The following is a 24,867-nucleotide window of genomic DNA, read 5'->3' as shown; positions in this document are numbered from 1 at the left end:
AAGTCTAATAAAAAATAATAGTGAGCAACACATATACTACATGTACTGTATGTATGTGTTGCTCACTATTATTTCTTATTGGACTTATAAACTTAGTTTCAATGATGCCGTATTATTCTTTCATTTGGTCGGAATAGCGAGCTGCTTTCGATCTGTACACGTAAGTCATTTAATTTGTATATTATACAAATGTTTCCGCGAACTGACAGTTTTTAGGTTAGGAAGGTGCAAAAGTGCAGAGTCACTCCAGCATCCTCTTAAAACAGCGTAACATTTTTATATTATTCCTATTTTTCTCATTTGAAGAAATTTTTAGTTAGGCGTTTACAAGGTCTCGAGTGAAATACGACGTTCTTAGCAGGAATTGCAGCTCCGCAAACTCGTGCTAAAAGCAAACAAAAGTGAGTTAATAAAACGCTTGGTCGCGATCGCCCCGCAGTTATATCAAACTAGTTGAAATAATCGTATGAAATTAGGAGACTAGGGAATACCTAAATGACGTCTCTCTTTTCCCTTCTCCGTCTTGGCTTCTCGTTCCACGGCAGAATTAAGAAGAAACACACGCATGACGGCCGCACGCGTTTCAGTTCCGAGTACCTAATTGCGCAAAGCGAAAACGGAGACGCGGGGCAGGAAGAAGAGCTTGGGATAATTACGCGATTACGAATAATTATTCCGCACGTCGCAGGCCGTCGCCGTGTCCTGCGGATACGCAAAATTGTGCTTCCAGGCACAATGCGCGCTTCACCCGATATACCCGGTGACGTAATTGCGACACATGCACGCGCGTAACGACGTGTTTGCGCGCGCTGCGTCGCATCCTTGTCGCAGGATGCCGCGAGTCCCCCGCCTGCAAAATTGCCGTAAATTAGGTGCGTAAGTGCGCATTAATAGTAAATGAGCGCGGTTTTGCTTTGCAATCGGCGCGATGCGGAAGTTACGTTCAAGGCTGCGGAACATCATCGGGCGCCGTCAAAATGGTTCTGCGTCATTTTGTTTTCCTCCCGTATGTACGTGCGATCGCAGGAATCCTCGTTAATGCAAATTTCAGAAAACGTATTATTCAGGCACTTTATTAAAGGGATACACCAATATGTGTCGTTATACGTAAACGTGGGCTGTAAATAATTTTTTTAATTGGAGGAATATGAGGAATAATTATAGCATCCTTGTCGCTTAACACGCTGGAATAAAATCGTGCCGTAAACATTTTGACCGAATATTCATAAAATCTCGATGTAACGACACGCCAGAAATAATCGCTCGGCGGCGATATAAACCCGTCGCTAGTCTATGTAGGGCAATGTCCAAAAATATGGGCGGCCGTGCCCCTTAACAATCGCCATATGTGTCGGGTAATAATTCAGACACTTGCCACCGCGTTCGAGCATTACCAAATGAGCCGAGCGAGCCGACTAAAGAAAGAAAATAGAACGCGAGTGAGAGGAATAAAAACAGGAACGAGAAAAAGGTAGAATGGAGGCAGAAGGGAGAAAGCACAAGGAAAAGGAGAAGCGACGGAAAACTTGTGCTTATATTGTTAGTAAAAAATCACTCTAAGATTTAAAAAGGATTTTTTCAATGTTAGGACAACAAAGTCTTCGGATTGTTGCAAGTTCGAAAGTTGCTTGAATCTGGAACATCCACGATAGCTGTCTGGTTCTTGGCTCGTCTGAGTCGCGAACAATCGCGAGTTCTTGGATAGTCGCACTTACAAGTATTTTCTTAAATCCTCGGCTCTGTTTGCGTCCTCTCTGTTTCCTCTCGAGGTCGAGGAAGCGAAGATCGACGTTTAAGAAAGGAAGGAGGAAGCAGAAGAGGCAGAAGAGAGGCTGAAGAGGCAGGAGGCTATGGTCTTAGTGGCTGCAGGCGTCGGCGTCGGCGCGGGCGCGAACGAAAGAAAACATAAATAATCGCGTTCAAATGAGACAGAAAGGGGAAGGAGGAGGAGGAGGAGAAGGAAGAGGAGGCAGAAGAGAAAGGGCTGGGCCCCCTCTCGGAGCCACACACGGCGGCGTGCCGGTTGTGTGTCTCGACCTCGTCGAACCTGATGCCCGCCTGTGCGCAATACTACTCCGCCCTCTCTCGTCGCACTCTCGGCGAAGCTGAAGAGGAAGCTGACACGGGGGCACAACGGGGATCTCTCGGCTGTGATGCCGCGCCGCACCGGCCCGCAAAACGCCTTCTCGTACGCTCGCGCGGACGACGTGTCTCGCTACTTAAATATCGCACGTCCCGACGCCTCCGTGGCGTGACACCTCGCGATTCGATGTCCCTCAAAGCTACGGACGGACTATATTAGAGCGTGAGATAAATCGCGTGTGAGAATTAATTAATTTGCGTCTCCGGACAAGACAACACGCGCGTTGCGTGAGCGAGGGAATTAAAACGCGCGCGCTCTCGCACTCGTCGACGTCGACGCGACGTTAATGATCGTGTTGATATCACACTTTTCTCGGGCCCTTTGACACCGGCGGCGGCGGCGGCCTGCAACACGCTGCCGCCGCCGGGAATTAACGCTCAAGTGGTTCGCGTGAATTTTCATGAGTTCGAGTATTATACGCGTTATACCGAAAACGTCGGTCGTTCCCGTCGGAGACGGAACGTTTCTTCCTTGGTAAATATGCAGGATACTCGAGACCCTCCGATTGTAACTTTAATGAGAGATATAGCGGCCAATATCAGTGTTCTCGCTCCTCTTATTCTTTCCTCTCAATGTTAAATGTGAAGAGACCCGAGACTTCTAATGAAATATGAAAATCCTTCCGTGTAATTTTACGGAATTCTATTAGGTACAAGAGGTAACTTGTTCAGACGCATACGTACGTTTTATTTTTCCAAATTCGAAGTATCTAATGTAATTATCCAGATATTCTGTACGTCTGTACAAATTGTATAATGCTACATTATTAACGTGTACATCAGTTGCATACAATTGATATTACGAAAAAGAAGGGGATGGCGAAATTTTTGATAAGGCGCACAAGCTTTCCAAACTCGAAATGAACGATGCGTGGACGGGCTCTCGGGACCACCCCGTTGACGAAGGCGTCGCGTTTGGATTAAAACGTCGCCCGCGGCGTTGCGTCCGTCGCGACGTATTTATAAATCAGCCGGCGTATGATAATTTAATTTTATCGCTAGTCGTCACCATAACGGCAGAGCGGCGTTTCGGCGGCAAAGGGCGAAAAAAGGCGGCGAGATGGGCGAGCGAGCGTAGCGGCGCGAGCACACAAGCGGCACTAAATAGTGCGCCGAGGCGAGTGAGCACGCGGGGCCCCCTCTTCTTCAATGAGCGTGTCTCTATTAAATCTATTATTAGATACCCGGACCTCGGGTGCGAAAGCATCCCTTTCAATTACCTACGGCTTCATTTCGCGCGGTCTCTACCGAGCGCGCGCGTCTCGAGGATCCGCGCGTAAAAGGGGACAATAATGCCTCGAGTAAACTCCCCGAAGGAGTTTCGAGGATCGCGAGAACCGAGGATATTATCCTGGGATCTCTAATGCGATCCAGATCGGAGGAACCGAGGATTTGAGGATGCGAAGATTAGAGGAGAAAGTCGAGGAGTTTAAGGGTCCTAGGATCCGCGGCTGTAAATATTAGGGGGTTCGAAAACCCGAGGATTCAAGAACTGTAGAATCTGCGGAGACGTAGGTTCTAAAATTCGAGAGTTTAATGTCCAACGTTTGATAAAGCATGACAATCCCTCGGCATTAGAAGATTCGAAGAGTTGCGTTAGGTAGCATTTAATATAAAAAAAGCACGTATTAAGATAACATTTGAAACGTGCTCTCTAAAAGTCAATCAGTGGATTATCGCGGAAAACAGCGAATAGTCATTGATTTGAAGTTATAAGTATACCACTGAAAATCGCAGTGGTATGACTATTCACTGTTTGCAGTGATAATTCACCGATTGATTATCAAAGAGTACAGGCTTGTTTTCTGTTCCCACACTAGTAAACTAGTGCAATAAATTAGAGGAAGACAAGCATATTTTTTCTCATTCTGGCTTAACTGCACTAGTTGACCAGTGCAGGAACAAAAAAACAAACCTTGTGTTATACACAGATTATAATAAATACGTTATTTTACACATGTAAAAAATGGGAAAACTTGCTCTGTAAATGCAAAGGATACTCGATACCGCCATCGTCAGCGGACGTCATTACATAATACGTTAGTAAATTGTTACATGAAATAACAATGCTCGTGCTTTATTCTGTATGCAAGTAGGTTTCCGCGACGTTTCTACCATTTCCGATTAAAAACCGCCAGGCTGTCCATTACGCGGCGTGATTTATCGTCGCGTAAGACCGCGCGCTGCCGCTATTAAACGCGCGCACGGTAACGCACAACGCCGCGCCCGCACGCGCATTTTGACGCGATCGACAGGCGCGGGTTCCCCGATAAAACGGAATATTACCGTTGCGTGAAATAACGCCGACTTTATTCCGCGCTAAGCTGAAGTTTACGATGCTTATCCGCCGCGTCGCCGGTCGCCTCGCGCGCAATTAGTCTTGCAAATTCGATTACGAGCGCGCGCCGGAACAATACGCGAGGCGGTTATCGAGCGCGGTTATTAGACGAGCCTTTTAATCATTTGGCGCGCACGCTCCGCCGGCATTTCAATTTTAAATCGGCTCGGAGCACGCACGCCTCTTCGAAATTTTCATAATGACTATCTTGCGCGCGTGCGCGCGCAATTAGCGGCTTTACCTATCGAAAATCTACGAGGCCGCGAGTTATCCCGGGAGCCGGGAGGAATCAGCTGCTTATTATTCAATTACGGCGATCTTAATCGTTAAGCATAAAGATCAGACGCCGTGACTCGGATGCGGTAAATTGAAGTGGCGTTGAAAAATATATATTGTACGTCATTTTAAAAGTACAATTCTCGCCTGGGAAGCGTATTCTCTGCGCATATCTTTTATTAACGCTATAAGTCCACGTTAATAACCCACGCTTACGTTAAGTAATTCCTGCAGCTTCGTGACAACTTACACGTACGTTAATTGTGTATCAGATAAAAGAATATCGTGAGGTGACAAGACCTATTAGTTATTCAATTGTGTGAAAGACGTCCCGAGTGTATGTATTATTCATGGATTTGACGAACATTTTAGAATGTACATTTCTCGCTATATCAAATGTAATTCTCAGATCTGTGTCTCCCTCGTTCTTAGGGCTTTATTTGTTTGCGTGAAGGGAGAAGCAGTAAATTTCGGGGTTCGGCTCTTGACGTTTTTCGACCGCTTCCTTCGCCTTCTCTTGTTCCCTTGCGAAGGACTTCCTGGTCCCGGGTCCAATCGGATTCGCACGCTAACCGCGAGTACGTCGGCGTCGGAATATCCGGGCCCGCCCGGGTCCGCTCCGCCCACCGTGTTCGCAAATTCTCTCTCAATTTTCATCGGGCCTGGCGCTCTGCAGCTGGACGTAATTGGCTACCTGTCCTTCGATCGGCCCGGCCGATCTGTCCTCGGGCCGCGCCGCGCCGGCCGGTCGACGACGGGGCCCGACGTTGATGCCCTGCGTGCATTTCCGACAGAAAATTGCTTTCCGCCACGCCGCGGACCTTGGAAACGCGCGAATTTCGCATTGAAGTTTTCGTCGCGTGACGCACTTTGAACGTCGGGGCCGCGGCGCTTACGAATACACTGGGTGTCCCTTACGATGCGGGATTCCGTTCACCTTTCAACGTTCTGTCCATATTGAACGAATTAAAACAACACCGGAATTAGAATATCATCATTTCACGTCGCTTGAAACATTGGGCGAAATTGTAAAATCAAAATTTTAAGGTGAACCACTGTGTAACACACGCATACCTACATATTACAATATCTATGTATCGAACTAAAATTTATCTCGAAAGAATATTTAGCATATAATTATGTTTTACGCCTTCAAGTTTCGTCAAAGAAATAAGATAAAATTTAAATTCAAATTTTCTCTCTCTCTCTCTCTCTCTGTCTCTCTTTCTGCCTCGTAAAAAATATTTGTTGTGAAGACTCGATAACAGCGAGACACCCTGTAGACCGGCTTTCTGTGCGCCCATTAGCCGTCAGTAATGACGACGGCACCTTTCCGTACGATTGGCGCGGAGAGGTTTCTTGAAAATGACTTTGCGAGCACGGTATGCGACGTGCGTCGACGGTCGGTGTTTAAAGGTGAGTTCGGCGGCTTCTTCCCGCGGGACGCGATGCACCGCAAAATGGATCGCACAAAGGGACATGCGTGACGACGGTGGGACATTGTCGTGAATAACGAGCGAAGTACGTAACTTTTATCCAGCCTCCCGAGACCCGAGATCGTCTCGATTCCGGAGTGTTCGCGTTTTGATACGCAAAAGAGGATTCGGACGAATGTGTCCTCGTTCTCTCCCCCTAAAGGGCGAATAATTGAAGGATTTTAAATACGCGCTGCCTTAAAACTGATAAAACTTATAAGCTCGCGGACGCCTTATCAGTATTCTGACAATTTCATACCTTCTCGCGCGCGCGTCCGCCCATGGGACTTCTCTATTACGCACCTCGAGAGTCTCGCGGCTTATCGTCTCGTTCTCCCTAATGACTCGCGAACGCGAAAGATCGCCGGATGCCTCGCTCGCGCACCGTGTATCGCGGCCGACACGACATACGTTCTCGTGCGTGGCGGAGCATCATCTCCCGGGATGCATCTCCCCCGAGGATTTATTCGCACGCGGCGGGCGATGCGCTCGGGCATCGGGTCCGGGGGCTACCGGGCCGTGCAGAACGTCGAGCATGCGAGGCGAATTTATCACGTGGTGTACCGCTCGCTGTGCGCTACACGGCCGACATCGTAAATCGGTCTGGGAAGTGGTCCAAGCGTTTGGTCGAGCCGTGTCAGCGAAATCGTATAACTTCGACGGGTCGGCCGCGTTTGCTGCGGAGCCCGCCCCAGTGGCGTCGAGGTTTCAGCGCCGCGTTGCTGGAAATTTCATCCATCAACGCGACAGAACTCCCGTGTTGTGTCACGTCGAGCTAAACGTGACCGTTCAATTCAGTTTCGTCTAGCATAAGATATATCGTAAACTTGACAATTTTACTGTAAGGAGCGATTAGGAAATGCCTAACGATTTTCGCGAATCAAAACTGCACGGAATAATGAAATTCTATTCTTTACTGAACACAAACGTCGAACCTTACGCTTTAACAGAATTTCAGGGTGAATTCAAATAAGGATTAGTAATGTGGGGGGGGGGGGGAAAGGAGTGGAATTTAATGAAATTTGCAAGTGTAACGCCACGCCATTGCAGACCAGCAGACCCACCGTAAAGCAAAGAGCTCGACAAGAATGTCGGTCGGCAAAACGCGGTAGAGCGCCGATATCAAAGACCAGAAGTCGTTCTGAACTCGCGTCCGGTATAGTCCGTCTCGCGGATCTCAAAGACCCGCGCGACGGATATCGCCGGCGATCCGCTCATAAAGTGACGACGACGACGACGACGACGACGACGACTACGCGAATCGTCAGGCAGACCGATGACGAGAAGCGAATGCAGACGGAGAGGAGGAGATGTAGATGAGAACGTAGACGGAGGTGGCGAGATGCTGTCGAGGGAGCGACGACGCTGACGACGGTGGTGGTGGCTGGTCGTGGCGGACCAGATGTTTGGCTAATGATGTCAGCGGAATCGTAACTAAAACCGAGGCGGCCCCGGACTTAGCACCGGCTTAGCCTCAGCTTTGAAGGAAAGAGTCTTATTACTGGGGCCTGCACGTGCTACTCGTGAGCGCGAAACCGTAGGGTAATTGGACCACCCACTCGACACACCAAGAGTGCCACTCTCCGTTCGTCGCTCCCTCGCTGCCTCCCTTCCTTCTCTTCCTCCTCTTTTTTTTTTCGTCCTCCGCCGCCGTCGCCGAGGACGCGAAAACGGCGGCGAGCTTTCGGCGAGCAGATAAACTGGAAGTCGCGCGACGACTTCCAGTCCTGACAGTCGTCGATGCGTACGCTCTCGCTTGCGATGCTAACAACGCGGAGAGAGATGCTAACGCGTGTCTCACAGGTTTATCGAGGACATTGCTTTACCGCGCTCGTCATTGCGATTGTCGGATAAATGTATAACGGGAGAATGGGGACGACGGCTGCTTCATACCTGCCGGTTATAGATTACAGATTACAGATGTAAATTGTTACGACACTCGTTCGTTGCCGTAGAAGCTCTCGTTGAAACTAAAAAGATACGGCGTGCATTTAAATAAGAGGCTACGCGAATACCGGATTAGTTCTGTGTGAAAGTGTTATCTAATATCTTGAATGTTGAATCAGTTTTGAAATTATTCTATTTAAGCTCACTAGATGATGGAATATAATTATGTTATCAATTTTATTATATTATTTATATCGTGTGTCTATAAAGATGTATGTTCTTCTAGTCTTCCTCATTGCTCCTTCGAAAGATAAGGGCTTTACACAGGCGCTTTCGCAAGGTCCATTACACTGTTAGAAGCAGTGTGTGAATATCACACACTTTATCGCATGTGATGTGTGTCCGCCGTTTCAAGACGTCTGTAAGTGTGTGACTTTTTCATGCACGAATGGATGTTTGATTTTATTGGCGTGTGTGACTTTTCACACAAATGGAAGTGTATAACTTATTTAGGTGTGATTTTCAAGATGCCAATAAATGTGTAAAAAAGATTGCACTACATTGCAAATCCAAGTGTTTTACTATTATACACATATGTAATTTGGTGAAAGCACTTTTTACACGGTTCTTGCCGTTTAAAACAACTAATTACATTATATGATGCGATCCAAGTGGGAGGTTAGGTTAGGTTAGGGAAACGGGAGGTTAGCGAAAAGAGCATGAATCAGAAATAAAGAGGAAGAACGAGGTTTCCGAGATGTTAGCAATAGGACACAGTCTAGACTTGAAGGCACTTTATTCACGATCGTCCGAAGCACAAAACGGATGGGATAACACACGGTAGGATATCCACAACGAGCACTGATTTCGCACGATGTTGTCTGAGGTAGTTGCAGTATGTAACTGATCAGTGTGTGACTAGTAAGTGCGTTACTATACTCAGTGTGTGAATTTTCCCAAAGTGTGTTATATTCAAACGTATAGAAATATTTCACATGTGTGAATATTACGATGTTTGACTATTTCAAACATTATTAGATGTTTGATAAAATCCACACATTGAAGTGTGTGATTTCCACACATTCTCTAATGCATTTCACACGCGCATATTAAGAGGATAATGCATGACGTTTGAAAAATTATGCATTAAATATGTGTGACGCATTAATATTCACACATTTCAAGTGTGTGACGTGTTAATATTCACACATGTGTGATAGATCTACTTCTAACAGTGTAATCCATGGAATATTTCTAGCTATCGATACAATTAGTGGTTCTGTAGCGCACTGCTAACATCAAATATCTTCCAGTGTTAAATTATAACATTGAAATAACGTTGCCATGCGGTAGTTTTTCTTAAATTGAATTATCGTGGAAGCGGGACGCCTCGTTTGCTTCCTAGTTTTGGGACAGTGCGGATTAATTGGACCACCTACGGGCAACTGAAGTTGCGACAAGCGGCTCCTTTTTCCAAATAAATACACGCGTGTTGTGTCTCATCTCGGGTTGCGGGAGGGAGGGTCTTCCGAAAGACCCCAAGCAGTCGAAGCAGCAGGAGCGTGTCGTACGGACGAACCGCGCCGCATCTCGTCCGTGACACTCGACCCGGAAGACAAGACTGATTTATGCCTGCTGGCTCGCCGGACGGAAATTAGATGGGTTCGTGTCGGGGATATCACTGCGCTTGTTTGACATTTTTATGCGGTACCGCCGATGCTTTCTTTCGCCAGCGCGCGTGGGAAGGCGTTAATTAACGGCGTCGTCTAATCACCCAATTACCGACGCGGTTTCAAACCTGGCTAAACACCTTTGGCATCATAGGAAAAGCTTATCAAATAGATCGTTTATTTTTGTAACGCGTATTTTTATAACACTAACCGAAAACGTTCTTTAAAGATGTGTAAAAGTCCATTAATTCTCTATAATAATCTTTCGACATCTTTGCGATAGTCTTAATTACCTTAAAAGTGCTGATTTATTTTGAGAGTCCGCATAAAAATGTATATATATATCCGCCAAAATTGACATTTCAATTGATTTATCTACGACACGTCAATCTGTATTTTAGGATTGTGTGTATGTGTGCGTGTTCCATAACCGAGATGTACGCAGTTTTCCAAAATGTTCTTTTTTAAATTAGTAGCACCTACCACTAATAAGAATTGTTAATAATAAATACGATACTCGTCATTATGAGGGTGCGCGTCCTAACGAAGCAACAAAGTGTCCACTGCTTTGCAGAATGCAGTTGTCTTATGCTATTTGTCAAAGTAGTTTCCGTGGTCACGTGCGTCTTTTAGCGTAAGAAAGCTGACGCATTTCGCGCTTAAATGCGGAAAATTCAGTCGGTTCAACATAACACAATATGTTTGGAAACTTTGCAGCAGTTCGGACCCAGGTATCCCACGGGAATCAGTCCCGAAATCGGCCCTCAATAGGTTTCGCTGAAATAGGAGTGCAAGACGAAAGCCGTCGTCGGTTAGATCGTTAACGTTGGAGACCTGGAAAACGGGGCCACCTGTGTATCCGTCCCATCCGCCGTGGGTGGGCCCGTAGGTAACGCGAAACACTGAATTTAGGGTGCAGATCTGACTTAGGGTAGATTTCCGTAGGGGTGGCGCACACACGTGCAGGAGAGGAAAGGCAGTCGAACCACTTAAGAGGCTACTACAAACGTGACGATATGTAGACCAACACGTAGACAAACTTTCTCGGATTTCTTCTTGTCGACCACCACGACGGTTTCTTAAGTGTCGAGTGCGAACAAAGCGTTCTTTGGCCTCGCAGCGAGAGGTGGTTCTGCCTGCTAACGTGGCATAAGCCATTAGAATAAAAGGGATCCATTATAAGGGAAATGTTAGGAGAGAAAACTGTTTACTGAAAATGAAGATCGTTTATTTTCTGGACACGTCCAAGAAAAGATATTACAGATACAAGATAATAATTGGATACCCTCCTTTTTAACAATGTCTTTTGTACTATAATTCGATTAAATTTTGAAACGGCACACAGCGCACAATCCATATGCCGATAATACATCTTTAGTGCATTAATGGAACCTCATAATTTTTCTCATATCGCTTTTGAGACGATCGGCTCTTTTGAACGCTGATAAATGGAAAAAAATTGTCTAATCCGTCGTGCTATAAAGAGACTTTATCGAAGGGTTAACTGTCGTATTCGATATCGGGCAGTATCGCGGTTACTTATCTCGCTCCGGTCGAAAGTAATATCCGTTCTCTCAGTTGGAGCGATGAATCAGCCAGCGGTGCGTGCTATTTGCCAGAAAAATCTCGAAACCAGTGCATCCCCGATTCGCTCCCGTAACGCCCGCGAGGATTCCCGTGCATCAGCGCGACGTTCCCCTATCTCTTCTCCGATCCCCCTGATTCCCCTACTTGCTCCTCCCTCCCCCTCGTCGTATAGGTACGTCGCTTCGCCGCCTTCTTCTAATTTTACGAGCCGTTGACTCCCGATCGATGGAACGAACCGTTTCGAAACAGCCGGCCGTTTTCCGCCACGCGCCGTTGGCCGTCCGGTGACGTAATTTTCCCGGAGCGAAGCCGAGCTGTCGCGCGCGCCGGGGAATAAGATCGGGGAATTTGCGAGAGATCGTCGATGTTAATGCGAGTCCGGGGGCGACCGGATCTCCGATCGCCAATCTCCTGTCCGCCGTGTACTAACCGACGGCCGTTTTTCCGCCTGTTACAGATCACGAAGCTCAAGATCGACAGTAATCCGTTCGCCAAGGGCTTTCGGGACTCCTCTCGTCTCACGGACTTTGAAAGGTAAACTCCTTGCTAACTGACGTTAGATAGCGCAAATTTGATGAAATTCGCGATGATAAAATGATTCGGAACTAAAGTCCAACGTAGATCTCGCTCGAAACAGATTCTGTATTGATGTAGAAAAGAGATTTATCTCTTACCTTCTCGGGTTAAATTTATCCGCTAGCGTGAAATTGGAAGCTACCGGACTTGAAGATCATTAGTCTCAATGACACGTGTCCAAAGCTTAACTTTCGCTTCGTCAAAAGAAGATAAATTAAACGCATAAGTACTTGGATAAACGGGATGGGCAGTCCATTAGAGAATTTTGCTTGTAACGGCCGACGAAATTCCTCAAAGTCTTTCCGGAGAATCCTGCGGCTAGAAGATAGTGTGCATAATGGAGCAGCTTCCCTTTCAGGGAGACGATGGAGTCGATGCTGGCGGAACAGCAATCGCTGAGGTTTCCGCATCGGCTGCCCTTCGAGATGGAGCAGCTCCAAGCGGGCGCCGTGAACAATCTCAGCCTCGAAGAGAAAGCCTTGTGGGCCGCGCGTTCTCAAATGTTGCTGCGGGCGGCGGCGGCCGTGGCTGTCGGCCCTTACGCCCAGCTGGTCAGCCCGGCCCTGGTCTATCCGGGCGCCTCGACCGCGGGCACCAGCCATCAGCAGCAGCAGCATCAGCAGCAGCAGCAACAGCAACTGGGCCATCTGTGGTGGGCCTCGTCGTTCGGACCCACTATCTTTGCAGCGGCACAGCACCAGCAGCAGCTGGTCGCGTCCAGTTCTCAGCAGAACCCGACGGGCCCCGCGGCCCCCCGGCCGCTCTACCCGTCGCCCCTTGCCCTAACTCACCACCGATTCTCGCCCTATCACACGGCAACCGCGCCCAAGTCCTCGACGCCGGCTGCGCCGTCGCCGTCGCCGTCCAGAAGGGCCACGCCGTCGCCCACGGATAGTCTTAGCAGGGAGGCCCAGGACCTCTCGCCCTCGTAGTCCCTTGTGGCTTCATTAGGGAAACAGTGGTCACGATTTTCTCCTCAAGGGACTCTAGAAGGAGTTTGAGATATTTTACTAAGACTGCGCTAAGACGAAAGCTGGCGTCTCTCATTCAGAAATGGGAGATTCGGCAGAATCGGGCCGCGAATTGCGTTGTGACTTTTTTATGGAGGAATCTAATTCCTCTCCACGTGATGAAAGTCAACTTTTCTCGACCGAGACCGGAGCGTTAGCGATTAATTCGCCTTGCAATATTCGTCTTCTTTCACCGAGAACCGACGAAGACTTTTGCGCGCGGTGAAAGTCGATTTCCATCGTATTATTTTTACTTAAAATAATCGTCTTGTTTTTTTTTTAGATTTTCAGAATTTTAGCGGTTATAGAATTTTCTGATTAAAAGTGCAATATCTACGGTACAAGTATTATACTTTTTGTCTTTATTATATTATTAAGGAGCCGGTCTCCATTCCGTTAGACGAATACAAGGTGAACGTGCATTCGTGTGCATTCACGTGCACGCGTAACGCAAATCGTTATGAAATGTTTGCGCGAACGGGGATCGATTTTCGTCGCGCGCGTGTCGCGCGGCGCCGAAAGACCTCCACGGGAGGAGGTCGCCGCGAGTCCGGGGCGCGCCGACGAAACGCGTAGAATCCGGCGTGAATAGCAATGATAATTGTGGTGTCAAAGGTTGCCGAGTTGGCCGCGGCGAGTTGTCGCTCTCCGTTCCTTGTATCGCGCCGCGAAGACGGAGCGGAGGAAAGAAACGGAAAGCTCACGCTCTCCAAAGAGAGCCTGAATGCTCTCTCGGCTGAACTTTCGACCTTTGGCGAGCGTGGTGGCAAGAACAGGGGACCCGAGCCGTCTCACGTGACTCGGCGATTCCGTTGTCTCCCGACTGAACCCTGGGACCGTGAGGAGCTCGATCTGCACATATCTACGCCTCGATCAGCGATTGGAAGCGATAGGACCGCCGCGATCCTGGTAGTCGGGGATGCACCTAAGGACGCGCTTTGAAATCGATAAAAAATAAGAGGAGTATCGTCGCGCAAAAATCTGTCGCACTCGCGGGGAAGGTGCCTGGAGTAAGATACCTTCAAGTTTCGAGTTTCATTCGCTTATGTTTCATTCGACTTGCATCTTGCGGTAGGTTGATCGCCAAGGCTGCTCTCGATGGAAGAACTGCGATGACACGCCAAATCCGATAACTTGATTTTGTCGTGCGCAAAGCCGTTTCTCGTTATACGCGCCCCCCCTTCCCCCCTTCCCCATGTATTTCCATATTTCGTCCGTCATTTCGTTTTGTACGCAAGAAACGCGATCGCGTCGCTTCGAGGTCGGGCGCGCGGCCGCGAAGATCACGGCGATCTTCGATGGATCGCGCGCGCGCGCGCGCGCGAAGAATACGAGCGGACTGTAAATATGTAACCATTCTGGTTCTAACGGCGGCATAATTGCCGCGCATAATACACGTATATGCATCTTTAAGGGCAACTAAGCCGTACGGCGACTCTACTTGTATATAGGTATACATATATCTACAATACATGCGATATAAGATAATTACACCTCTATCTCTTGTAATATAAGCTGTATATTTCGTATCACGCGCTATTGTTATCGTTATTTATGTTTCGATATTTCGACGCGGGGCGAGCGCGAAGTGAGCGCGCTGGGCGCGATACGTTACGACTGAAAAAAGTACCTCTACGACCCCTCCCGCGAAATCGCCCAAGGAAACACCGGGGCGGACTCCGACTCGCGTTCGCGTTGAGCGTAGCGAGGGGTTGAAGAATTAGGATCATTAACGAGTACCTCCGAGCGACACTCCGCGCGCTCTCCGCGAGCACCTAAAGGATTATTATCGCCGCGGCGATTAGTGTTAGTGTAGAGCGTTATATTGTTAATGCTTGTGTTGTGAGGAACGCATACACCTATTGCTGTGCAAGCTGCTCCCTTGTAAATAAACCCTAATAAACTTCTTGTACGAATATTTCCGCGCCGCCGAAATTCCCCCCCGCCCGTACACTTCCTCCCCTTTCGGTTCTCGTGGCGTGTTTCTTTTGCTCCCGAAATGGTTCCGTTTAAATTGCAAGAACTTCGGAAAGATAAAACGGACTTGATCGAATTTCCTATCGCCTGTCCGTAAGAATTTAATCCAGGATAATCCGCGCGAGGGGGCAGGTACCGAGGCTCGTCATATAATTAACTCATAAATAACAAGAACGTCTCCTTCTCTCTCTCTCTCTCTCTTATAGATTGTTTATCGTCGCGCAGATATTATCCTGCGGACAAATCGCTCGAGTGTCTACTCTCTCTCATCCTTGGCGTGGGTAAATCCGATGTGATCGAGGTAAGGAACTATTATTCGCGGTGATTCTGCCCCGGCCTGGCGTGTACACGCTTAGGCAAATGTTGTCGGTTCTGTACGGTTAACCGGCTACAGGATGCCCCGTTTAAAGGCATCATCACGCGATCCTCGAGCCGACCGTGCGATTAGGGGATGAAGGAGAGTCACCGTTTGCTGGAAATGCAAGCCGGCGAGACCGACCGATCGCCGACACGGTCACGAGATCGTTCTCGTGTCGTCATTTTCGCCGGGCACTTTTGTCAGCGCACGTGACGCGCGTTTATCGCGCGGCGAAAAGAATTATTTCTATTTTAATAATATACATTTTACTACGTTTCACCGGTATATTTTACGGCGCTGAGGCATTTAAGAATCTCGAAAGCGAGCGCACTGAAATTTATATTTTCGCGGCATCGCGCGTGACGACGCTTGATGCCTACTTACTGCGTATAAAGTCCTCTCGCGGATCGAGGGTAGTGACACACGTCGTCAAGTGTTTTCTTCAGCAAATTTCTACAAACTGGTTTTCGTCCCGCGTATATTCTTTACAATCATTACAGCACACATTCATTTTATCTCCCATCCGTTAAGATCGCGAACACGCATGAAAGCTATAACTTTCATTGCATCGGCAATTGAAATAATTAATTAGCATACTAAACGGGGATTAAATTTATCGTTCGCCGGGATATTCGCTTTATTAATTCGTCGGGCGATCATCGTGTCGTAAAGCGGGCGGGATGAATACATTTTCGTCGTTACGGCCGTATCAGGCGGACATTAGGCATGAATAGACGTGCGGCCGTTCGGCCGGCCGATCCATCCTTCGGTCGTAAATCACGCGTCGCGTTCGGCACGAAAGGGCGACGGGATCCGGTATTAGCGGCGGCGCCGAGAGGAGTGACACGGTGAGAGCGTTACGACGAAAAAGGGAAAAAGCGGCGCGACGTCTCGTCGTCGTAAACATCGAGGATGTCCGGTCGCTTGATTAGGGCCTTCCCCTGCCCTCGCGCCGCCGTAAAGCACGCGATTGCGATCGCACCTTCGGTAAAAAGACCCGGGAACGACGGCGCACGAATCGCCTCTGCTTATTAAAGTGGAGCGCATCTTGCCGCGCGAAAGTCACCTCTGATGGGAGTATAATTTACAAAAAATTTATCACGGACACCGGACGTCTTAATCGTTCGGGGATCCTTTACGCGTATTTCGGCTTTCGTTCGACTTTGAAGCCTAATCCGCAATGTACTCCTTTCGTCTAGAAACATCCCACTTTGTAGACGATAAATACGTTTAAAAAATTTGCGCAAGAGTGGATGAATTGTTTATTGTACACTGTACAATCGTACATTGTCGACAAATTTCTTAAGCGTTTCGGTTTGTTTATACAAAATGGAAGGTTTGCAGAGAGCACATTTTAGATTAGGCTTAAGACTTGGGCGCTGTTTGACATGCTATGTTTATATTAAATTATATATTATGTTGCGAGTGGAGGTTTTGGGTACGAAAACAGACAGTGTGCTTAGAAGGAAACAAAAATGTATTTTGCCGATACGAACACAGGCGAGGCGCTTGACGAACTTAGTGTGTTAAGAGAGGGAATAAGCGCGTATACATAGAAAGGCGATGTGTGCGCCTTCAGCGCCGCCAACAAAGAAAAACGTTCGCAAGTACATCTGGTGATATTTCGACCACGACTACGCCCTCTATATGCGCGCGGCAGGGAAAACGGAAAGGGACGCGAAAGTAAAAAAATATTAATCGTAACATATTATACATTAAATTATTATTTATATTAAATGTCTCCTCAGGGCAGAGATTGTTTTGGAAAAAGTTTTGTATTGCCAATCTTTGAATTTGCCGTGTACAATTCTGCGGCGAGTTCTCAATAATTTTACGCTGTTAACGCCTGTGTCCATGATCCAAGAATAGGGAGTGAATTCTGTATTTTACAATACAGCGAAAATGCTAAAAGTGAGCGGCTTTGTCTCTTTTTTAAGGGGAAAGTTATTCACTTTTAGCACTTTTCTATAGTGTAAAGGCCTGTGTCCACGATGCTAGAACTTGGTCCAAGTTCTAGTTTCGAAAAATGTGTAACCATCAACTTGCAGCTATTCCATAAAAGCTGCAAGTTGATTGGCTACACCGTGGACACAGGCCTTAGAGTCTTGTAGTCAATTCTGTATTTTACAATACAGTGACAATGCTAAAAATGAGCGGTTTTGTCTCTTTTTAAGGGGACGGTTAGAAAGAGACGAACTTATTCACTTTTAGCACTTTCGCTATAGTGTAAAGGCCCATGTTCACGATGCTAGAACTTGGGTCACGTTCCAGTTTCGAGAAGTGTGTAGCCAATCAACTTGCAGCTACTCCATAAAAGCTGCAAGTTGATTGGCTACACATTTCTCGAAACTAGAACGTGAACCAAGTTTCAGCATCGTGGACACAGGGCCTTTACTCCTGTCGGATGATTATCTTTCCGATTTCGCGCTCGAGAAAAGTATTCGGACGTTTCGGTTTCTTCCAGCGCCGACTCCGTGCGCTGGAATAACCGTGTAATTTCGCGCAAGAACGGCGCATTATCGCGGACAGGAGGCGAATTGTCCCGCCGGGCCCGGACAATCTCTCGCAGGACGCAGCGCGAGGACCGTCGAAGGGGGCTGGCGGTGGCGTTTTAATGTGGAATGAAGGCATTATAAACCCATTAGCCGATGGGCGAGACCCGGGCCCGGGTCTTGCGTGCGAATATGCGCCCATCGCCGCCGCTCTTTATTTGAATACACAAAACATTAACGGCCTTGCTCGTCTCGCCGTCGCGCCTTCGCCCTGCGTCCAGTATATCCTTGGCGCCGATCCCGCTCGCATCCTTCCGTGACGCGCTTTTTCTCCAAACAATCCCTTCAGCTTATTTCCCCGGCGAATTTCTTCATTTATCCATCTTGAGGCCTGTGTCCACGATGCTAGAACTTGGGGCCCAATACAACTCGTGCGGCTGTTCTTAGACGAAAATGTGAAACATGACGAATGTGTCGCTGGCTGGTCTAGAAAGAATCGACTTTCTGTAAATGCCCCGGTCCCTCTTTCCGAACCCGCCGGTTTGATTATTGTGATTGCATTTCACGCAACACGTATTTTGCAAAATTCTTATATCTTACGGTACTCGTTAAAATAATACACCCCTTCAGCTATGGCGTACAACGCGCGCGGCTTCGTATTTCTACCTTTTCGTATTTGTTGCATTCCTCTTCGCCTCGAGAATCAGCCATCTGTACTTCGTACCTTATTATGTTAATTTCTACTTTGCAATCTAATTCCCTATATGTAGAATACCCGGAGGGTGACTCGTATTCTAGGATATATAATAAACTTTACGCTTCCTTTTTTCTCTCTCTCTCTCTCTCTCTCTTCCATCAAGCTGATTCAGTTTGTTTCTTTTTCCCTCTCATCTCTCTTTCTTTTTTATGCCTTCTCACCCCCTCTTCAGAGGGGCACTGCGTCAGTCTTAATAACAACTTGCTTAACTCACAGCACTGCTCATCTAGTGTGTCCGTTAAATCGTTAATTACCCCCGCGAGAAGGTGAGGCTGAAGAAAAAGCAGCTGGAGGAAGAAAGGAGAAAAAGAGACTGACGAGAGAACAAACGCGGAGAGAGTTGAGTTTACGAAAAGCAACGGCGAAGAGAAGACGGAGCAAAGTCACCTCGTCGTGCCCTTTTTTTTCTATGTTCTCGGTCTCTCCCTTCACCCTGCATGTCTTTTGAAATCTCCATCATGATGAAACGCCCACTTCCTGGCCGATTCACCGCCACTTTATTCCGCGTTTGAGAGCCAAAGAGCTATACAAGAGTATAAGCCGACGGAGGAAAAGCGAAGAGAAGAAAGAACGGAAGGGCGAAACGGGGAGGGGAGTCGATCTGCCTAATTTGCCCGGTAATGTCCTCCTGCCGAGAATTAACGAGCTCCGAATAAGAGGGACAACGGAACAGACAATGCAGAAGGGAAGGGGAGAGAGGGAGGGGTGCCAGCATCTAGCACCGGCATTAATTACGTTGGTTGTCACAGGTGCCAACAACCTGATTATCCGATCTCGATCGAATCCCGATCGCCCGTTCCGATTACGTCGGCGTCTCAAAGGGGGCAAGCGGGGTACCAGCCCCCTTTCGCCGGTGTCTCGAGAAAAACGTGGTTTCGTGACTTTCAACCCCCCCCCCCTCCCCCCCGAACCGCGGGTTAACAGAAGGTATATTAAATTCGATGCGTTAAATTAACGAGGAATGGAAAACGATGCTTGTTAATTGCAACTTGACATGGCTAGGAGAAATTTTTAATATAAACGTCTCAAAGGGATATCTTGAGGATGTCTAGACATGTTTGGGACGTGGGATATCCTCGAGACATCCCTTGAAGATTCGTGCTGCATCGTGACTTTCCGACTTGACTGGAAAATTTAACTTCAAAGAGGAGGAAAACGTCAAGGAGGAAAGTAACTTTCGCCATTAAATTACTTTCCGACATTAGGATTTATTTACTTTTTTGCGTCCCTGTACCTTCAAATGATTTATTAGGATCTCGGCAAGCGGGAGAAAGAAAAATAATGCTAGAAAGATTCGTGCCGCATCCACGATACGTAACGTCTTGCAGTCACACAATTGCTGGAAAGCGTAGAAAGTTTTTGCCTGATGCGTAAAGGGACCCGAGCTTTCGAGGGAAATTCGTGCATTCGGGATGCAAGGATGGCGAAAGGGATTGGCCTGAAATGAAATGGCGGTCCGGCGACGCCACTGGTATCGATTGAATGCCGCACGTACGTGCATGTGCACGCGTGTGCACAACCGCTGCCGCCGCCGCCGCCACGTTTCGCAATCGGCGTAGGTGCGAGCCACGGGGCAGGGCGCCGTTTCGTCCCCCCCCCACCCCCCGGGCGCGCACGGGGGATGATGGCACTCGGCGAGATGGCACCCAGTCGGCTGGTTATTAACCAATGCGCGTCGTCCGCGCGCGTTCGCTTAAGCACGTATTAATTGATCGAATTAATTTGCCGACGTGCGGCGCGGGGGGCGCCGTGAGGCTCCGCGGGGAGTCCCCGGGATTCGGCAGCGAGGCACCTGTCGTCGACGGGAAATAATCTCGTCGCGCGTGTTTCGCTGACGTTCGAACGTGTCGAGAAAATCGTGCGACGATTGGAGGGCTGTTTCGAACAAGTCGCGCGTTTTAATCGGCGATTTCTGCATTAGCTACGGCACGCGATAGAGTAAATAAGAGCGATAATGCTATCGCTTTTATTCGTCCGCCACTCATGCGTGAACGGCACGAATTTACTGCCTCGTAACCAAGTTATTCTAAATTAGCGAATAGACGCATTGGACGAATCGCTTAATTGCTCGATGCGTTCCAGCGTAATTTGCAGATGCAATTTTGCCTAAGACCGCGCGTTACGCGAACGTAATAAGTTACTAAAACGCAAATGGAGCAGGCTGTTAAAGCGATAGCTGGCCGTCGCGCTATAATTCATTTGTCGCGTTATTGCCGCAATTGGTTTGGACTTTTAGTGTCTCATTACTTTCCACATTTTTGTATACGCGCGGCAGATAACGGCCGCACGCGCGTTACAGCCTTGGAACAATATGAAGAAAACCCGTGGGTATCGCCGGTTAATTAAAGCCTGAGCCGTTCGCGACGCGACGCGATCCGTCATTGAGATACACGCATCGGCGCGGTCTCACCCTCATCCCGCGCGCTAAAGAGGTTCATTTCCTCTTGGATTTCCACTCGGCAAGTCGACGAGTCGCGATCGGTGCTTTTTAATGACGCTCTCTTTAGCGGCCGAGAAAGTGAGAGAGAGCGCCTGGTCCTCGTTAGAACGGGCTTAAGCGACACTCGAGCTAGGTAAGTTAAGAAGCGAGCCCGCGGATAGAATGGGTGCCACCCGACTACCGAACGGTTGGGGACGAAGAAGGGACGAAGAGAGAAAGAAGTCCTCGAAGGGCGAAACTCGAGCCGACCTCAGAAGAGGGGGGACTCTCTCTCTCTCTCTCTCTCTCTCTCTCTCTCTCTCTCTTCTCTTCCCCTTTTCCATCTCCGCCGGATAGAGGCACCTCTATTCGTTCGTTCATTCATTCGTTCGTTCACTCGCTCGCTCGTTCCGGGCGCTCGCACGCATGGACCTACCGCGCGTCGTCAGTAATCTCGATTTACAGCTGGAAGAAAAATCGATCGCAGACGACATCCAATCGGGTGTATCGGAATCGGGTTCCGATACTGGCCGCCGCGAACCCGATCGGTCGCGTGTTCTTTTTGTCCCTTTCCTCTCGCGACTTGGTTCCCTCGCCTTTTTTCGGCAAAATAAAATCCGGGAACCCGGGGGAACCCCGTTACTCCTCCTAAATAACCGCGTTAATCGACTGGGTTAAAGGCGTGAAAAATATTACTTCGCGTTGTCGCATTATTGTTATATTTTTTTATTATCTCGCACAACTTCTAAAAAAACGTACCTATATGAACACGAGTTAGCTCCTAAAAGTACCGTTCCGATAATAAATACTAATAATACGTAATAATGTTTTATTTTTAGTTTTAAATTTCACAACTTGCGTATAATAACATTTCGTTTTTTACGTCGCAAAAAAAAATGTTTTCAACATTCTTAATTTGCTCGGTCGTTTTTTCACGCTTCCTTCCCCGAGGAAATCGTACGGTTTGTTTCCCGATCTAAAAGCGTACGCGCAGCATTTTTTTGGTGCACCGCTCAGGCGAGCGGCGCAGTCGTTAAAATTCGGTCGGCACGGTGAATGATTTACATCTGTTTGACACGCGGAAAGTTTGCGACGGCGGCGGAGACCAAATAAGCTCGGAAATCCGCGACGGATTCGACGCTTCGGCTCCTGAAAAATTCAAACAGCCCCGCCGGCGGATTTCGCGTCGGATAGCGAGCGCCATTAGAGTCGTAAACGTCGATAAGCGGAACGCACGATAAATTAAGGACAATGGATCTGCGGATAAATAATAAATCTCGAGCCCGCGCGCGATTAAGCGGGCCGCATTTAGCCGGGGCGATTGCGGCGCGGAAAACGCGAGCGGTTACCCGCGTTGAATCTGTCGCTTCCACGGACGATTCGATCCGTGTCCTGCGGGCCCGCTGCCTGCTGGGAGTATCTTGTAGTACGTCCTTTTGAATAGAACGTAATCCGAGTGTCGTGATGATCGATCATACTCCTGACTTGAAAAGAAAGTTAGTTGGTAGAGTCTATCGTTTCGATGCTGCCACCCAAGTGGCTCCCACCAAATTTCTCTGAGCGTCGCGCGATCATTTCATCGAATTCAAGGAATTTCAGTATCTTCGGGTAACACGTAGACCAAGTTCGACGAAACTGAAGTTACAATCTAGCAGTTGCGACGTAAAAGTAGTTTGGCTCAAGAATGGGGGGTGGCGATTTCGAAATAACTTATTAAGATGAAAATTTGTGCTCTTAGTTGAAAAATTAACACGAAACAGAATTTATTTTTAATTTATTCGAGAAAATTATTGCATGATACAAAATTATTATCTAAAATAATATAAATTACGTAAGCATAGATATACAAAATTTGAAAGAAGAACAAATTTTCTATATCTACGATTCTAGATCTACGAAAACGAATTTTCTTACAAAGTATAAGTCACAATTCGAATTATAGGTATAATATTAATTCTTGCAGTTGCGATGTTCGATTAAGCAGGAGATACGTTTTTCGTTACTTTTATTTTCTGTAAAACTTACGAATTGCAAAAGTTCGAACCGCAGCAGTTAGTCGAAAGATCCCGACTGGCAAGTCTTTGTAGCGGAATCAAAGATGATTGTAAGGCTCTCCTAGGTAATCCCCGAGCTTGACAATAGATTGGCGTGGCTGTGAAAATATTTGGACAGAATCCTGCGACAGATTCCTGAATTGTGATTCGACCGGTGCGACGTTTCCCGCCCTTTTCAAAAAGATTACGACGGGGAAAGGAACAACGACGAAGAATAAACCGAAAGTCCTTATGGTCCTTGATTCACCGCGTAATCCTGTGTTCGAGGTTGTCACCGGTCGGAATCATGATCGATCGAGCCCGGGGATTTCTCTTGGTTTCCGAGGATGCTGCCTCGTCGATCACAAGCGTTCGCTCGAGTTGAACTCGCCTGTCAGAGTTAACCAACCTTTGCGTATTCGCACAATGGTGGAACAAACGGACAATGAGACGTCTATCGAGATAAATAAGAAAAGTTTAAAAATCATTCAGAAATATAGAAACATATATTTCGTTCGCAACTCAATTTTAATGAAATACGCAATAGACTAGTACTAGAAAACACAAGCGCGCGCCATTTGCTCTATCTGAAAATTCGCATGGTTTGACAGCTGCAAATAACACGACCGAAGCATGTCGTATCGCACAAGCGAGACAGCCAATCAGCATCTCGGAAAAGCGACAATATTTCAAGACTTTCGACTATCGACTTAACACGCCTTTTTTTTATATAGGAGGAAATAGTCCTCAATTTTATTCTTTTAATGCATTAGCATACTTTACCTTAGTATACTGTAATTAATAGATTAGCTTACATCAAGTTGTTATATAATTTTACGTTGCTCAGTAGAATTAATGAACATCGAAAACCTGGCGGACTCGGGCACTTCACTCGATTACCAGCTCGCGAAGGCGAGGATTACAGTGTCAGTTGTTAAGTGTCGATCATGCGGATTAGGGAAAAGTTGTCGATTCGATCGCGCCTGGGGGATCACCGGCACCTTGTCCAAATATTTGGAATCACCTCGCGGCCGGGTGACACCGGAGGAAAAACGCACGGCTAACCCGTGACGAAACGCACGACTGCAGGTGGCCCACAGATGCCGGGGGATTACGGGGTTTATTCCCCAGCGGGATATTGATCCCATTGTGCCGCGGCTATGGAGCGAGCGACTCTCTCGTCGAGTCTCCCGTTGCTCTCTCGGTTTCCTCCGAGATGAGCCCGAAGACGGGAGGAGCGTGTTCACTCTCATCTCCATGACGGATCTCGTAATTTATGAAGAGCAGTGTTCTTGCGCGTTTTGTTTTTCTTTTTAATGGATCAGTCGTTCGCGCTTATATCTAGTAAAGACATCGCGATTCATCTTTATTGCGGATCGTGTCGTACATTGCCATTTATTTATCTTAATTTTTATCTTTTACTTTTAACTTCGCTCGTGCAACAACAAGCGACGCATGTATGTGTACTATGGAGGATGCGTTTCACATTAAACAAAAAATTCTGAAAGTAATACAACGAGCGCAACATCGCAAGCTCGGAAAGTTATGTAACGAGCGCGACGCTAAATCCACATCGCCATTACACAGGATACTTTATTTATTTGGTAGAAAAACGCGATACTTTATTTACGCGTCCACATTACGGCCCCATCTTTCATTCCCGGTGCTCTAACGTTACTCAAAATGGCTGATCCGTCGTTGCGCCTGCCGTTGTTTCATCAACAATTTTCTACGACGGACTTGCAATTGGATCAAGGATCTCGAAAGGGATATCCGCTAACGCGACTATTTTGTAACAGTCTTCAAGGATCCCCGCTAATTTATTTACGTAGCAATCCACGCAGATTGCGCGATTACTATTTGCAATGCC

The 24,867-nt window shown here is 47.6% G+C and overlaps 1 protein-coding gene across 2 annotated transcripts in view; it reads left to right on the top strand.

The window, feature by feature from the left end:
* Positions 1 to 14,879, top strand: part of LOC105559735 (T-box transcription factor TBX20-like) — a 57,356-nt gene extending 42,477 nt beyond the window's left edge. Inside the window, exons 5-6 of one of the 2 annotated variants that reach the window (XM_012008257.1) lie at positions 11,833 to 11,909; positions 12,298 to 14,879. In XM_012008257.1, coding sequence (XP_011863647.1) covers positions 11,833 to 11,909; positions 12,298 to 12,883 — 663 coding nt within the window. In that variant the 3' untranslated portion in view covers positions 12,884 to 14,879. The remainder of the gene's footprint in view (positions 1 to 11,832; positions 11,910 to 12,297) is intronic. The other variant, XM_012008258.1, reaches the window with a different exon arrangement.
* Positions 14,880 to 24,867: the final 9,988 nt, after the last annotated feature.

Source organism: Vollenhovia emeryi, unplaced genomic scaffold, assembly GCF_000949405.1.
Source record: "Vollenhovia emeryi isolate VEMERY1.0 unplaced genomic scaffold, V.emery_V1.0 DF939256.1, whole genome shotgun sequence".
NCBI classification, from domain to species: Eukaryota; Metazoa; Arthropoda; class Insecta; order Hymenoptera; family Formicidae; genus Vollenhovia; species Vollenhovia emeryi.
Note: the sequence above shows the minus strand (reverse complement) of the source record. Positions and strands in the feature narration are given on the sequence as shown.